This window comes from Monodelphis domestica, chromosome 5 (genome assembly GCF_027887165.1).
Source record: "Monodelphis domestica isolate mMonDom1 chromosome 5, mMonDom1.pri, whole genome shotgun sequence".
NCBI lineage: Eukaryota > Metazoa > Chordata > Mammalia > Didelphimorphia > Didelphidae > Monodelphis > Monodelphis domestica.
Window position 1 is genome coordinate 97,960,477 of NC_077231.1, and position 17,756 is coordinate 97,978,232.

The 17,756-nt window shown below is 43.3% G+C and overlaps 1 protein-coding gene across 5 annotated transcripts in view; it reads left to right on the forward strand.

Moving 5' to 3' along the window:
- Positions 1-17,756, forward strand: part of HMGXB4 (HMG-box containing 4) — a 34,228-nt gene that overhangs the window by 14,005 nt on the left and 2,467 nt on the right. For 4 of the 5 annotated variants that reach the window (XM_016425833.2, XM_016425836.2, XM_056798823.1 and 1 more), the window contains 5 exons: positions 7,440-7,521; positions 8,528-8,592; positions 13,020-13,128; positions 13,414-13,583; positions 17,426-17,569. In XM_016425833.2, coding sequence (XP_016281319.1) covers positions 7,440-7,521; positions 8,528-8,592; positions 13,020-13,128; positions 13,414-13,583; positions 17,426-17,569 — 570 coding nt within the window. The remainder of the gene's footprint in view (positions 1-7,439; positions 7,522-8,527; positions 8,593-13,019; positions 13,129-13,413; positions 13,584-17,425; positions 17,570-17,756) is intronic. The other variant, XM_001366412.4, reaches the window with a different exon arrangement.

Genomic DNA, 17,756 nt, shown 5'->3' on the forward strand with positions numbered 1-17,756 from the left:
TATTGACTGTTTGAAGGTCTTACAATAGTAGTACTTTTAGGTAAGCCAGACAAAAAGTTTTATCCCTTTTTCAGAGGAGGTAGTTTAGGCTCAGGTTAAGTGACTTGAACTCAAGTTTTCTGACTAATCCCAAGGCTCATTTGACAACTTTTGTGGTACCAGCAAGCAAAATGTCTCACCCCTCTCTAATGAGCTTTTCAAAAATACCTGGAGATAACTGCTGTGGTTTCCCCCCCCCCCAAAAAAATAATCTTTTCAAAATGAAGCATCCCCAGCTCTTTCAGAGTGTGACATAAAACATGACTTGTTATCTCCTCACCATCCTGGTCCCTCTTCTTTAGATGGCCTTCTGCTTGTCACTATCCCTCCTAAAGTATGGTATTAAGATCTGAAGGGAATGAGGAATGGCATTTAGAGAGCAAATGTACCAAGGATCAGGGAAACAGGCAGTCCATAGGCTGGGCTGGAGCACATCCTTCGAGACCTCTCAATGGTAGAGAACTTAGATAAAATCCCAAGAGAAGCCTGTGGGGCAGCTGCAGCAAGGCAGAAATCAGTGAGCTCCAAGACCCCAAGGCAGAAGAGTCTTCTCAAAACAAGACCTAACAATGGAGTGGGAAGGGGAAGGTAGGCCAGGGAGCCAGAAGTAGGTGAAGAGGCCAGCCACCCACAGAGATCAAAAGTTGGTGCACACTATTGGCAGAGAAGCGGCGAAAGGCCAGCAGAAAGTAGCTTTAGGAAGTAAGAAGACAGAATGTTAGGGAAGAAAGTGTCTTCAGGAAAGAACCAGACTGGGATGGGGGTGGAGGAAAAAGTATAAGCCAAAAAATGATTTGCTCCTGCCCATCCCCATGATTGAAGTAATGAGGTACTCTACAGGATACAGTAGAGGGAAACAATAGGTTGGTGGAGAGAAGAGATAAAGAGATAGAGGGTATATCAAAGCAGGGAAATGTACATTTTAGGTCAAGAGAGGATAGAACCCTAACCTAGTTTCTTAAAGCTTCTTAGAAGTTTCTTAAAGTTCAGTAGAGGTTTGAGGGTAGGAAGCCAGAAAGATATGAAGGGGCTGGGGAGAGGGTCACAAGGTCCTGTAATTTGGGGGCCAAAGTGAGTCACAGGGAAGAACTGGGTTTATTGAGGGAAAAGAAAGTGAAGACATGTTGCAGACAACATCAATGCACATACATACTTTTACATACATCCTCACCCTCAAGAGATAGAATGTATAATGATGAAGTTTCTTATGAAATGTACTTTTGGGTAGTGCACATCAGCTCAAATCCCTCAGCTTGACTGGACCAGACTTTCTGTAAATAGCACAGCAGGAAAATTCTGGAGAATAGAAAAATTGTCCAAAGACAGCTCAAGATTATTTTCTAGGTAGTCATCAGTAGAAGTGGGAAGTTTGGAGAGTAGATTTGTTTGTCTTTGATAGGAAATGGAGCAGGCAGGATAGCACCACTTAAGAAACATTTTTAAATCATTTTAATAAATCATTAACAGCCATAAGCTTTAGAGATCAGTTTAAAACTACATGTATTACTTTAAGCCATTTCAGAAATATTATTAGCATGCTCTGTGGCTAGAGACAGCTCTGAGAGGTTCATGGATGAGAGGTTCATGGTTCATCTGTTCATGCATGAAACTGAGGCAAGAAGCAGTATGATCACACAAGATGTGTGACATCTAAAAATGGGTTCTAGGTTCTTTTCTCTCCTTGGTCTAGACCTGCCTAAAACCATGTTGTCTCATGTTTTAGATGTGGTTTCTAAAGTTCACCATTTGTTGTCACCACTATATTTCTGTCTGTCAAGGAAAGCATTGTGAGACCCTGGAAACATACTTGAAAAGCATCACATTTGCTATGTTTTCTTCCTTTTTTTTTTTAAGTTCCACAAACACTCATTAAACACCTCCCATCTGATGGCTGTCCTTCTAAGTAATTCTATTTATTAGGGTATTCTCAGGAAGAAAGCAATGTACTTTGTTCAGTTCGGCCCAATTTTATAAAAAGGTATCCTACTATGTGTAGGGTGTTAGGTTGTGTGCTGGGGCAGATACAGACATGGTGTTTACCCTCATGGAGCTGATTCAAGGGGGAATATGGTCAGTTTGGAAGAGAAGTCTTGTCTCCAGCCAAGTATGGAATGTCCAAGGGGGAAAGGTCTAGAGAGAAGAAAATGAGAGAAGTCTGCATGGAAGGTGTCAACTGTCTCTGCCAAGAATTCACTTCATCCCCTTGAAGCAAGTCAGCTCATCTCTTGGGCCCCTCCTGTCTGAATAGAAAGAGCTGCAGTCAAGGATGGCAGAGCCTCCTTCTAATGTAGAAAGGCCAAAACTAAGATAAGGGGAAAGAAAAGGCAAACCAGACATCAAGACATGGACAAAGGCAGGAAATCATGGCATGTGTACATTCATACAAAGAAAAACCAGGTGACCTGGCACCTCATAATATGACTGGAAGTACAAGGTAGTGCTAGATTCAGAAGACCCAACATTCAGGTTATGACAGCATTAGAGCCTTATTTTATAAACACTGAGGTGTCTTCTAAGGGTTTGAGACTGAAGAGGGGCCTGATCAGGTCTGTGAAAAAAGATTAACTTGAAGCTTTGTTATGAGTGTCATGGAGGAAGCTGTTAGCATCCAGGGAACACAAAAGCTTAAATTAGGACAGACAGGAGTAAGGCCTGTGACTGAGGGAGAAGTGACAGGACTTAAAGGCTGATTAGATATGGGCCATAAAGGTGTAGAAGAGTCCAAAGTTAGTACTAATGATGTTAAAACTTCATTTATCCAGAGCTAGAAAGCAGACACAGCAAAAAAAAGCCCTCTGAGCAGCCAAAGATGTATCATTTACTAAAACAATGTAAGTTATAAGTAGCCAGTGTGAAAGAGAGGGGGCTGTTTAAGACAGGCACTCTGACAGCACTCAAAAATTATTACTTCTAGCAGGGGAGGAAAGAAAACCTCAGCCAGAGATAGCAGAACTCAGAGTATGAGTCAGGTCCTGTAGTGTGAGGCTAACTGCCCCAAGAGCCCAGCACAGTCGGCAGTGCTTCTAATAAGAATTCTGGACCAGCAAAAAGAGGCTCAGGACCAATTCCATCTGAGGGAGCAGTAGAAAGAAGGAAAGAGGCAGAAGAGAAGAATGGTGGGAGAATGGGTCAGTTGCACAGTGTAAAAGACAAAGGATTTCTTTCCAGAAGAGTTAAAATTGTTTGACACTGTTGCTTATAACAATTAGCCCTTAGCTCCCCAGTCTTTGGCCATCCATAGAGAGGGATCAAAAATTTTACTATTATATTCCATATCTGGAAAACTCATAAGGTCATAGATCTAGAGCTAAAAGGGATCTCAAAGGCTATCTTGGCCAAATCAATAAAGGCTTTTTATAGATTAGAAAACTGGGGCCCAGAAAGGTTAAGGTGGTGTGAGAATTTGAATTCAGGTCCTCCAGCCCCAAAGCCAACGTTCTCCATTGTACCACAGACATGAAAAAAGAAGCTTCTATAATTATGACTCATTGGTCAGCCCATGTCTTAAGAGCTGCCTTCACAAACTGGACTCTGGATTTGCCATCACGGCTGAGTGACTTAAGATATTCAAATGCTGGGTACCTCAGCCCCTGACCAGGTGGGTGTGCACATCGACAGAAAGAAGCCAGAGAGCATGTCTCTTGTTTCAGGGCCTCGGCTTCTGACACTCCTCTGGGTCTGCATTGATCTTTGAGGCTGGGTCTGATTTGCTGCCAGTGATAAGTTCATTATTTAATAAGCTACTTTGCTCTCCATTTTTTTCAATGTTTTTCCTTCTTTTTAGCCTTTTCTCACTCTTCCTTCCCCACCAAAGTACTTTAGTCTCACGTGAATTGTTCTCCCAACTTCTCACCCCAGTAATTGTGTTAAGGATATTTTCTACTTTGTATTCAAGACATGTTGCAAAGGCAAAATCAACTAGGCTTGGCAACAAATTGGCCACAATCTGTCTCATTCTGGATTACACACTTGAGAAGAAAACTTGGACTGAATTTCCTTAGAAAAAATTAAGGGGGACTCAGTTTATGATTTCTAATTACAAGACATAGTATCTGAGGTAGTTTTCAGTAACTTTCTTAAAAGCTATATGTAGAGAGCTGATACTTTTTCCTTGCTAATCGCAATTCTTGGTATCAGAGTTAAAATATAATTACTGAAAAAGCATTGACAATGGCAAGCATGTATAGAACATGTATATACAAACATACATATAAAATACATATGTTTGTGTATATGTCAGCTAATTTATATAGCTTGGATGCCAACTCTTTATTAGAGATTTTTTCTGTTTGCCCACTTCCCTTCTTAGCCTAGATGCACTAATGTCTATGCAGAAGCTTTTCCATTTCATATTATCATCTGCCCCTCCCCAGCCCTGTGAGAGGTTTGCAATCTTCTCATTTGGTATAATAATGGTATGATCTTTAATATTAGGTTCAAGTATCCATTTAGAATGTATTTGGGAGTATGGTGGAAGGTGTTGGTCTAAACCTCATTGTTGCCAGCCTGTATCTCTCCCACTTCCCTAAATTATTTATGTTTTCTACTTCATCAAACACCACATAGTTCCATTATCTCTGATTCTCCTTTGTCTAATCTGTTGCATTGATATACCTCTATTTTTTAACCAGTAACAGATGATTTTATTGACAGCTGCTTCTCAGGAGAGTTTGAGGTCTCAAAATGCTATTCCCTCTCTATTCCTCCCTCATTTTCATCATTTCATTTGATATTTTCTCTTCTTTCTCAAATGAATTGTGTGATTATTTTACCAAGTTCTATGAAATATCCTTTGACTTAAGTCGTATTATCATTACACATGTATATTATATTGGCATGGCTAAGGCAAGAACAATGAATATTCCTCCAGCTCTTTAAGTTCTTTATATCTTTGAGGACCACTTTGTAATTGAGTCTTTATCATTCTTTTATGTACTTTGATAGATTGTTTCCCTTGAATTTTTACCCTCTGAAAGTATAGATTAACTTTGTTCCAAGGAATAGTTCCCAGGATGGGGAGGGAGAAGGGATCTATTCTAAAAAGAATATGATGCAGAAACAAAAAGTAGCAATAAAAATGAGATAAAACTTGAAGAAAAGTCTCAGGGCAGTCAGCACCAATTGTGGTTTACAAAAATGATGATCAGTCTGAGATATGACCTTTTCTTGAAGTCAGAATCCTAGGTATCCACTAAATCTTTTTTTTTTTTAACACCTTACCTTCTGCCTTAGAATCAATACTATATATTGTATAGTATTGTACACTGGATAGTAAATATAGGCAGAAGAGTGATAAGGGCTAGGCAATGGGGGTCAAGTGACTTGCCCAGGGTCACATTGCTGGGAAGTGTCTGAGGTCAGATTTGAACCTAGGACCTCCCCATATCTAGGCCTGGCTCTCAATCCACTGAGCCACCCAGATGCCCCCATATCCATTAAATCTTGAGATTCATTTTCTCATGGCATATCTTTCCATGAAGGCAGTTTCCTCACCTTATGAACAATGGTAGCAACATGAAAATGAGTACATACGTGGTCTTGCTATGGTACTGCTTTGAAAGGCAGCCTTTGATCAGATGGGTATATGCTGGTGTTTGTTTTTTTAACAGTTCATTATTTTATGGCAACATGACATTTACTGATTTTTACAGAAAGCTCAATCATTTAACTGATGAAAGTCCCTTAAGTACCTCAAAGCATTAGAGATTCATAAAATGACCGTCTCTTTTCTAACATCTGAAGCTTTCCTACCAATGGAAAAAAAGAGTATTTTCTTCCCTCATACTAATGGCAGTAGGAGGTATGGTAGAAAGAGTGTGAAGGCTAAAGGCTAAACTGACCACATAAGGTAGTCTCGTGAACAGAGCATTGAAATTTGTTGTTTGTTTTTAAACCCTTTCTATCTAAGTAACAACTTTTAAAAAGGGCAAGGGCCAAGCAGAGTTAAATGACTTACTCAGGGTCACACAACCAGGAAGTGGCTGAGGTCATATTTGAACCCAGAGCCTACTAGCCACCCCCTAGAGCACCGTTGGATTGGAACCCCTGCTCTGCTCCCTTGCGGTAGTCTCTTCAGTTTTCTAATACATAAAATGAAAAAGCTAGACTAAATGATCTCTAAGGACTGGTTCAGATATAGGAGTCTTTCTAAATTGAAAAGTCAGTCAGTTTCACTTAGAAACTGAAAAGGCAGAAATAAATATGTTTTGTTTTTTTCCCCCAAGACATGAATAAATAAGAAGACAAATACCATATTCAGCATTCAAAGTTTCTCTACATATTCAATTTGCCTGAGTTCAAATCCGGCCTCACACACTTCCTAGCTCTGTGATCCTGGGTAAATCACTTAACTGCCTGCCTCAGTTTCTTCACATGCCAAATAGAGTTAGCTCCTATCTCCCACGGTGTATCTAGTGAGATAGTAAGTTGCTGTATAAATGCTAGCTTTTGTGGTGGTGGTGATTGTGTTAAAATAGCACCTGTTGAAGGAGATAAAGGCCCAGAATACATCACCTTATTATTTTGTTTCAATGAAACAATTGCAATGGTTTGATTTTTGTGGTGGAGACTATCCTAGTAGAGTCAGTGGACCCAGTGCCACTCTTGTTGAATGGGATGTAGCTTACTTTCACTTCACAAGTGCAATTAAATCAGGCAACTGGGTGGCACAGTAATTAGAGCACCAGATTTGAAGTAGGAAGGACCTATGTTCAAATGTGACCTCAAACACTCTAGCTGTGTGACCCTGGGCAAGTCAATAAGTACAACTAAACCATAATCTGGGGGAGGGAAATATACAGTGTTTCAGTACATAGAATGTCAGTGACAGAAGGTATCTCATAGATAAAATAGCCTGACCTCCTCATTTGATAAAATGAACTGACTGAAATCATGAAGCTCTATCTTTGAGGTGCAAAGAATGTATAATGACTACTTTTGAGAAAAGCTAGCCCATTTTGTGCCTTTTGTGTTTTCAGTGCTAAGTCTATCTCATTCCAATCAGTTAGCAAGCATTTTTTAAACACTTGCTGTGTATGAGGCACTGTGCTAAATACTTAGGATAAAAAAAAGACAATCCCTGCCCTCAGAGAGCTCACAGTCCAAAGGGATTCCTTCATTATCTCGGCAAACATTATTGTGCACTCTGTGCCCAAGTATTGTACTAGGTATTGGGGTGGGAGGCTGGGTCAAATAAATGATACATGATCTCTAACTTCAGGGAAATCATAACCTATTATGTAACATCTACTTCTGGGCTATCAGTAAAAACCCTCATTTAAAATCCTTTCCCTAGAAGGAAAAGCACAAAAATTCTTTCTCCTTTGTCCCCTGGGTCCTAGGTTTCAGAATCTGCATTCTAATTATGTCTTGCCCTGTTCTCTTTTTTTCTCTGGGACCAGCCAAAGAAGAAAAATATGTCTGCCTACCAGGTATTCTGTAAGGAGTACCGGGTCACCATTGTGGCGGAGCATCCTGGAATAGGTAAGGGCCCATCTCACTAGGGCAGACCACTTCCTCACCAAAAGTAAGGGTGCTAAGGCATGAAAATTAATTGTTTGATCAGGAAGAATACCAAGTGGGATTCCTCCTTCAGCTTTGACATTACTTAACCAGGTCAGATTAGCACCTGAAATGTCATATTCCTAGTGGCTCTCAATGTTTATATGTATGGGAAAATATTTAGGCATTTGTCTTAGCTCTCCAAGAGGCTGCCACAGAATTTCCATCCTTAGGACTTGGACTGGAGTTCTTTGTCACACAGTTTGTATCACACCACCTTGCTCTTGCCTGTATCCCTATGATCTGCTTATTATAGAGGTCAAGATATAGACCATTGCCATAGATAGTCCTTTTTTCTTTACTTTCTAAGCAGCTAATGTTGTGGCAAAAGCCCTCCAAAAGAAATCAGGAGCTTAAGTTCTAGCCCTTTCTCCACCATTGGCCTTGCTCTGTGACCTAGGTAAGCTCTCTACCACAGCTCTCTAAGCATCAACTCCCTCATCTGTAAATTGCCTGTCTGCCTCCTACCCCTCACAGGTAGTTGTGATGATCAGGTGAGACAATGAGGGGAAAGCACTTTAGGCTGTGTGAAAGGCTGTATATACTGTCATCTGTTTATGGCCATTCTTCTCAGTGTCTTGATGAAGAGTTTGTGGACAGGAGGATAGAGAGAAACTTCCTGCTTTCTGTTCTCTCAGGAACTTGGCACTTAGAGGCCTAATAGATTGCCCAAAGGATCCTTCCTTATTTGTTGGTTTTAAAGCATAAGTTGAAAGGGCGTTACTCCAGGTTCACTTGATGTGTTGAAGAGAGAGAGGACCTTTGGGAGTTAGGCTGCTTAGGGATCTGGGGCAAGGTTCTCTCTAAGCTGGGCTAGCAGCCAGTGCAATTTGCTCAGAGACAGAGGGGCTTATAAGTTCAAGTTTGACCTGCCTTAATACTTCTAAACTCTCTTCTCACCTATTTTTGTACCTTTTTTTTTTGTCAGATTTTGGAGAACTTAGCAAGAAATTAGCTGAAGTATGGAAACAACTTCCAGAAAAAGACAAACTGGTAAGGGTCAGAGTAATCATTTAGCAGCTTCATTTACTTGTAATATCTCTAAGGACCCTGGCTTCGTCAAGGTACACACTGCCTGCATGGGAAGAGTATTGAGCCCCTTTGGCTTTAGGTCATGGATGCTCTCAGGTAGTGGGCTCAGATGCCAAGGGAGAGCCAGCCAGAGCTCACCACTTCATAGGGTGACCTTCAAAATCCCCAGGCCAACTCCAGTCTCTAGAAAGCCATGGAGTACTGACTTTAAACCTAAAACAGTCACTTCCTGGAACCCTGAACTGGAGTTAAACAAAATCTTTGAGGTGTTTGAATTCTCTAGGAAAAGTGAGATGACCTACTTAGGATCCTGCAGCCAGTAAATCAGAGATTGGATTTGAACTTAGGGTTTCCCAACTCAAGTATCCTATACTCTGCAATGCTACCTCTCAAAAGATTTTTTAATAACTTGGTCTGAGTAATTCCTTCCCCAAGGAAGCTCATAACTTTTCCATAGCTCAGCAGACTTGTGGCCAGAACCTTCTGGAGACAAGCCCTCAGTCCCCTCTCGAGCTGAATAGCTCAGACTCTCTTTGCCTTCTCAGTCTGTCTGATTCTTACCCATATCCTTTCATCAATCTCCCCTGAAGGATGGATCCAGGGTCCCAGAGAACATCCTCTGACTGGAGAGAGTTCTGTCCTGTAATGCTCCCTCTGCCCCCTCCTTTTCCAGGCATTTATGTCAATCATGGTGTCTTTATTTTTGTCCACTCCTTACACATGGTCCTTTGGGCCACTCACAACCTTGAGTCTTTGGAGAACAGTGTTTTATGCTTTGTGACCATGCCTCATCATCACACTGAGAATATGGTTGAAAAGATGGCCCTTGGTATTAGAAGAAGCTTGGGCTTAGTCAAGGTGCCCAAATCCAGCCTGTCCTTCACTGTATCCTCCCCTAAAGGTGGCCTGGAGCTTTTGAAGGTCACCCCAAGGGGTGGTGAGCTCTGACTGGCTCTCCCTTGGCATTTGAGCCCACCATTTGACACTATCCCTAACCCAAAGCCAAAAGGGACTCAACTTCATCCCTAGACAGGCAGTGCATACCCTGAACATGGTGCAGTGGCTTCTCACACTACATGTTCTGAGCAGCCAACTCCTCTGGCCAAGATAGAACCAACATAGAAAAAGCCTTCCTTGCTGGGCCACCCTCCACCTCAGGCAGATGTTGATGGAACTGAAATAGAGAATTAGAAGGGACTGCCCCAGTCTAGATCATGATAACTCAAAGGTTCTGCCATTCAAAGCTATAAAACATTTTCTTTGCCACAGCCCTGTGAGGGAAGCACAGATGTTATCCCCCTACTTAAGAAGAGGAAACGACCACTGAGAAGTGAAATGGCCCCTATCAGGTGAACTCCTGGGCCAGCCCCCTTCTCTCTGCCAGGCTGCCAATCTCTACCAGGATACATATCCCTATGAGAAGGGATTCCCCCACTGGAATGGTCACTGTTGATTGGGGCCCAGGCAACTCCATCGTTAAGGCATCCTCCCTATATCAGGCCTCATTTTGCCTCTTTGCTGCCCCTGTACCCTGCTTCTCATTCTGCCCTCTGGGGCCAAGCAGAGCATATCTGCTCCTTCCAGGGCAGTCCCCTGGTCCCCCACCCCCAAGCCTCCTTTCTCCTTTCCCAGAAGATGCTTATAGGCTGTGGTCTCCAGCCCTTAACTTGTCCCAGATGCCTGGGTTTAGACACTGCCCCGGACTGTGACCTCTCTCCTTCTGGACACCACCAGTGCTCACACCATTGCAACCTTCTGCTATTGTTTGGCTTACATGCGCTGTGATCTTGGACTAGTCTTGCTATTCAGTAAACACCCCGGACTATTTTTCATGTGCACTATCTATCCCTGTATTGGTTCCTCACAACAACCCAAGGAAAGACACAGAAGCATATTGTTCCCTCTTGACAAATGAGAACATTGAGGCCCATGGAGCTAGTGACTTATTTGAGGACCCAGTGACTAACTGCACATGTACTCACGCCTTTGATGATAGATCAAGGAAAAGGCTTTATACTGCCCTCAATTACATTTTGTCCTTGTTAGATTTAAGTCCAGCTGGCCAGACTTAATTAACCCTTCCATTTTACATCATCTTTCCACTGGGTGAGCATTCCATCCATCCTTATGTCAGTATCATGGATAAAAAAATGTGACCAGCCCAAAACCAAGGAGAGATCCTTGTGCTGCTATACCAGAGACCTCTTTCCTAGAACACATCAGTTCTTTTAGTATACATCTTTTGGCCCAAATATTTAAATCAGTTCCAAATCCAACAAACCATGCTATCATCTAGCCTATATCTCATTCACAGAATATACTGAGTGATTTTGTTAAGTACCTGGCTACAGTCCAGCTACACTGTATCTACCAGTCTAGCCTACCCAGTCAGCAAAGGAAATCAGATTGATGTGTCATGACCTGCTCAGGACAAAACCATGCTAGCTATTAGTGACTTCTTACTTCCCTTATTTTTTCCTTTGGATGATTTTAATTCTTTTAATGAACTTGTTTTTCTGTGGGGAAGAGGTAGCTAGAGGACAGGACCTAGTGGTATCACAGGAGACAGTGAGGGAGAAGTTGCTGAAGGTGAGTGGCATTCTGCCCAATTGGCAGTCATACGGTGGTGACAGGAGCTCCTTTTATTTCCAACTAAAGCTTCTTCAAGCTCAGGAATTCTAGGGATGAAGCAGGAGTCTGATGCAGGAAACCAAGTCTGGAAATGGACTAAGTCATGCTCTATCTAGGCCCCCCAGTGCTTACCACAGAGTTTGTGGTAGACTTAATCTTACTTCCCTTTCTAAGTACTTATAGTCCTTCCCCTGAATAAGACAAGTCTAGAATTTTTCCAAGAGTTGAAGTCATACTCAACAGCCTGTAATTTCAAGGCACCATCCTTTTCTCTTTAAAAAGAAAATATATCCATCTCAGATCTGTCCTCTCCCTCCTATTCTCCACACTCCTGAAAAAAAGTCTCTGACAGCAGTCCAACAATGCCCTAGTTCTCTCCATAGCCTGGAGAACAGTGCATTCAGGTCCAGGTCTTGGAGCTTACAAGAGAGAAGACGGAACATTTCTTCAGTATCAACAACTGCTATAATAAGCTGCCTGTTTTAATGGCCAAGGGGAGTGAGTCCAAAAGTCAGAAAGCGTCCTCTGAGAGAAGCCTACCATATGAGGCCAAAGAAGCATTGAACCACTAACCCCATCTGATCCTTCCCAGTAGCCATGGTTGTACCAGGAGTGAAGATGTTGTGCAGATGAGGAAACCAAACCTCATCGAGGAAAGGCAGGCTCAGGAGGCCAAAAGTGGCCTGCCCACTGTCAGCCATAGCTACACACATGCAATTAGCAAGGGTGGAATTTTAACCCAAGTCCTTCCTTTCCAGAGTCTAGAAACTTCTAATGATCCAAGAGCAAGTTTGAATTCATTTATTCATTAAACATTCACTTAGTAACCATTCATTAATGGCCACTATGTTCAAAATACTATGGAGTAGAAGGAAAATAAAGACATTGCCCCTGCCTTGAAGGAACTTTCAATAGTAATAACTCACATTTCTATAATGCTATCAGACTTATATGGCATTTTCACCACAACTAACAATATTGTGAGATAGATGATAAATGAATTATTCTTAGTCCCCCTTTACAGATCAGGAAATCCAGGCCCAAGGAAGGATTCAATGATACTCAGCCGATCAGAGTCAGAACAGAACTGGCCATTGGTCTCTTTACTCTCAGCCTCATATTCTCTCTGATCCCCACACCTCTCTCAGTCTCTCCCAGAAACAACCCAGCATCTGCTAGAGCCACAACACAGAGGAGACAGAAGAGGGATCGGAATGTCAGAAAGTACTGTGTGAGAGCTCCAGAAAGCAAAATTATTGCCAGACCTTGAATGACAATTAAGATTTTAGAAAGGGGAGGGTAATCCAGTCAGAAGGAATACACTAATTCTGCTTTTAGAGGTTAAATCTGCCTGGTCCTGGAGCAAGCTCTCTGCTGCTAAAGATGCTGCTTCCATAACTCCCTGGGGAGGGAAATACTGTTCATCAGAGTTAGCCATGGGCCCTGGCCTCACCATCATTCCCCTTCATTGCTGTAGCCATAAAAGAGCTCACCAAGAGCTTTTGTCTTGTGAATTTAAATACATCCCCCAAATTGGCTGAAAGTCAGCCTTCCATTCTTCCAATCCATCTCATGAGATCCCCAATACTGGGGCTCCCCCTATGTATAGACCCTGTGTGGATCTCATCACTGAACTTTCAGCTTGGGCTTCCCAGTCATGTCTAGCCTGCCCGTTTTAAAATTTGCCTTTTCCCTATTATTCCCTTTACCTGTCCATCCTTCTCTTCTGAAACTGCTCTCCCTCATCATCTGTGCAGGTTTGGAAGCAGAAGGCCCAGTACCTCCAGCACAAGCAGAACAAGGCTGAAGCCACTACAGTGAAGAGGAAGGCAGCTGCCAGCTCTGACGGGGCTGTGAGAGTCAAAGGTGGGAGTGATCGAGTCTTGTTCTTGATGCCTTTCACAGAAGGGTCAAAATTGAGAGCTGAAACATCCCCTCTTCCTCTTCCTCTTCCTCCACAAGTGGAGAAAAGCATCCTTCAGTTAGATTACTTACCCTTCCTACTCCCTCCCAGAGCAGACTGGGGACCAGAAATGTCCTGGTGCTGGAAATGAGTATATTTTAAGAGAGAAAACAGAGAAGCACAGCACTCTCCATAGTGGCCAATTCAGTAGTAAATCTCATCTCCCCGTTTTCCTCCTTTGGCTTTAGCTTCTACTGCTGGAGTGATGTCGCCTCATAAAAAGTCCCCTTCCAGCACTGTGGTGTTATCTTCCTCCCCAGCCAAAGTCCCTGAGACAGATCCCATTGATGTAGCTGCACACCTTCAACTCTTAGGAGAATCATTGAGCCTCATTGGTCACCGCCTACAGGAAACAGAGGTGAGTATGGCAGTCTGTCCTGTAGCCAGCCTTCCTCATTGCCTCCTCACCCCTTTTGCTCACTCCTTGCCCCCTTCCGATCTGGCCTCTGCTTTATGACTTGAGAAGGGGCTTTTCTCAAGTCACCTGTGACCTCTTGATGACCACATCTGAGTCTTCAACTTAACCCATTATAATTATTCATAACCCTACCTGCCAAATCTTCTATTATAAAATTATTATATTATATTATATTTATTATATTATATATATATATATTATATCTATTATAAAACTATTATACCATCTCCATACCCAAAATCTTTAGAGGAGCTACCCTTTGGTCACTGAATTAAATGCTTCACCTGGCTGAATTAGAGGCCTTCAACTCAATGGCCTCTTCTTGAACATGCTCAGAACCTGTTTTCCCTTCAGAAGGGACTGTCTCCTCCTTCCTAACTTTACTGACGTTGTCTATAGTAGTGCCTTCCCCATGAAGCCATTCTCCCATTTGTGCTTCTCTTAGGATCTTTATATTCTACCTACCTGTCATAATCATGTAAATACTTGTCTCAACTCTCCCAGACTATAAGTTCAGTGAGGGCAGGCATAACCCTGACCTCTTTTATATCCCTGGGTGCCTGTTGCAGACAGGTGACTTCAGAAGCATGTATTCAGTGTTTGAGGGCATGGGCCTGGGGACTTCCTGGCTCACAGAATCTGCATTAACTGGCTTTTATAAACAAAAGCACCAAGAAAAACACCCTTCAACTTAGTTTAGTCAGGGGCAGTGTGATCTAGAAGAAAGACAGCCACTTAGGAGTCAAGAGATCAGGACTTCTGGTGTGAAACCTGGAGGATAGCCCATGGAGATACCATGGGACTGCTGCTACTTTGTAAGTTTGTCAAACTCTATATCCTTTTGGTGGCTTCTCTAAAATCCTCATAATTTCTTTTTTTTTTTAACCTCTTGCCTTTGGCCTTAAAGTCAGTACTATGTATTAGTTCCAAGTCAGAAAAGTGTAAGGGCTAGGCAATGGGGGTTAAGTTACTTGCCCAGGGTCACACAGCTAGGATATGTTTGAGACCAGATATGAACCTAGGACCTTCCATCTCTAGGCCCAACTCTCAATTCACTAAGCCACCCCTCCCTTATAATTTCTTCAGAGTTTTCTTCTGCCTTCATCAAAGTAGATGCCATTTTTGGAGTGATTCCTCACAGCCCAGGGACTCAGTTCCCAAACACCTATATGTTCACCTGACCTTGGAGAGTTTGTGCTTCCCAAAAAAAAGGCTTAAATGGGGAGAAGGAATCATTTGAGGGCTTTGTGGGAGAATTAATCTGTTTGCTTCGTGCAGTCCCAAAAGCCTTCTGCTTCCTAAGAATAGGCAATCGACAAGGGCCTGAGCTTGCTAGTCACAAGTCATGCGTGGGCTCTGGGCATCCTTGTAAAGTGCTTGCCTTTAGACATCAAGTAACCCATAAAGTAACTTTGAGGTTCCATGTCTTCATTACTTCCTTTAACTTCTCACCAGACCACACACAGCTAGGTGGCTCAGTAGATTGAGAGCTAGGCCTAGGAATGGAAGGTCCTGGGTTCATATGTGACCACATTTGAGCCTTCTGATGGGTTTCTGTAAACTACTTGAATAATTTTATCTCTTCTCTTGGTACAATTGTCATTTTTCAACCAAGAAATCTCCCTGAGATTATAGAAGGTTTCACCCACTTTGGGGAGGCAATCCAAAGCCAGTATGAACTTTATTTAGCAGATAAAACAAGTGGTTAACCTGGGGGCCTTAGAAAGACAAAGGGATTCAAGGGGTTGATCATTTTATCCTCAATCCCAGAAAAGTCAGATGTCTCATTCCTGAATTTTCTATGGTCCATGCAATGCCAGTGACCCCTACATGTTCTGGTGAGGCCACCCCAGTATTTGTTCTTTCCTCAAAGGCTAGTTGTCCTCTCCCCAAGAAAAGAAATGGGAAGTAAAACAAGGAGAGTCCATCCCTTCCTTGTTTGGGCTTCCATCTCCAGTGAGGTTAGATGAGGTGAGCTTAAAGTCCCCTTGGTGCCCTCCACTCTTTTAGTCCTTGAAGCACTAAATTTCTGTGTCTATTCCTAGAGCCTCACTGAAGTTTCATCGTTAAGCAGCATTAACCACAGGTGATTTAAGAGCAGTACATCCAAATGTCAACGTAGACACATACTCATAGCTGGCCCAGAGCTCAGGGCACACACAGACTCCTAGTCCAGGGAGGATGAACTGTCTCTTTGTCTCCCTTGGCACCTGGCCCAGCATGACCTGCAGACAACAAGCAGGGCCTGGGCCAGACAGGGACAGGGGCAGCATAACCCAGGAAGGATGTATCTCCTGAGAAACAACTAACTCCCACAGAAAAAGCCAGGATGGTAACCCTCCTCCATGATGTGGGGAAAGTCACCCAAGTCAGACCCTGACCTCTTTGGGGCTCCAGCTCAGGCTTCCTATCCGAAACAAGGCCATGAGGCCAGCAAGGAGGAGGGGTGGGCAATTCCTGTAACACTAGAGGAGGAGGAAGAGGAGGGGGCTGATGAGAAAAGTCAATGTCTAAAGTGCTTGGAAGGTTGGCGGATTGCTTGACAAACATCGATTTTAACCCCCACAACCACTCCAGCTGGCTGCCAGCATTGCCCACATGTCACAGATGTGGAAACTGAGGCAGACAGAGGTGAAGTGATTTTCCCAGGGTCACATAGCTAGTAAGGATCTGGGGCTTCCTGGCTCCCAAGTCACTACACTACCTAGATAATTCTTTAAATGTTTTTCAACAAAGCAAAATAGTATCATTGAACTACCCAGAAGTGTAGGTGGTAAAGTTGGCATCCATAGAGCAATATTCTATGGTTACAATGTACTTCACATATGGTAGCCAGTAGGCCTCTGGGTGGTACTGGGGATAAAGCCCTGGACTTGGAGTCAAAAAAGCCTGACTTCAAATCCAGCTTCTTAGCACTGTGTTCCTGGACAAGTCACTTAGGTTTCTGTCTGTAAAATGGGGATAATAATAGCACCTCCCTCCCTGGATTGTTATGGGGATCACTTTGCAAACTTTAAAAAGCTGTGTAAGTACTATCATTATTACTTATTGTCTGATTTGTCTGACAAATTACAAATTGTCTGATTTGATTCTTACTATACCCCTTTGAATTCAGTGCTATAAGTATGATTGCTTCCCAGATAAGGAAACTGAAACCAAGGGAAATAAAGCCAACTGGTCAGGGTTACCAAGGTCCCCATTGACAGAGCTGGGCACAAGCCTGCTACTCCTGTTCATCCAGCCCACAACTGTTACATCAGGCAGGAAGGAGGAGAACACAGCCTGAGCCCTTGTTCACCTGGCCAGTGGGCAGCATCATTCTGACCTAGGATAAGAGTACTACTAGCAGGCATCCACATCTCAGTGAACAGTTACAGTGTGATTGATATCTTAGTATCCTCTTAATACATTCACTGAAATAGAAAATGTAAGGATTATTCCCAGTTTACATATGAGGAAACTCAGGCTTGAAGAGAGGCAGGATTGCCCAAGGTTACACAGGAAATGGCAGAGCGGGGCCTGGAATCCAGTCTCTGAAGCCATCCCCAGGGCCCTTTCCCCTGCCTGGCCCTCAGAACATGAGTCACTGATTGTAGATGCTACTGACCAGGGGCTGGACGCAGGCACGCTCCCCAGCAGTCCAAACAGTGCACGGTCAGAGAATCCCAGGATCCTCAAGCCCCGAATTCGTTTCGCCTCATGTACTCACAACAGCCCAGGACCCCTAGCTCCTTGGGAGGAGACCATTCGAGGGACAGAATGGCTCCTAGGAATGTCCGAAGTGTGCCATCCCTTCTTTTCAGGGCATGGTGGCCGTTTCTGGAAGTCTTTCGGTGCTCCTAGATTCTATCATCTGTGCTCTTGGCCCTCTGGCATGCCTGACCACACAACTGCCTGAGCTGAATGGCTGCCCAAAGCAGGTCCTGGTGAGTTGTGCTTGGCTCAGTGTCTGTGCCAGGCCCTGGGGGAGCTGTGGGAGGAGAATTCTGCTGGGGGTGGGGGGTGTATGGAACCCTTGTACATTGTCCAGACTGTCTGCCTGAGGGAGGGAGATGCCATGCTTGGAGGGAAACAGTGAGAGCTGGTTCTGTAAACAGAACATAGAAGGGAACA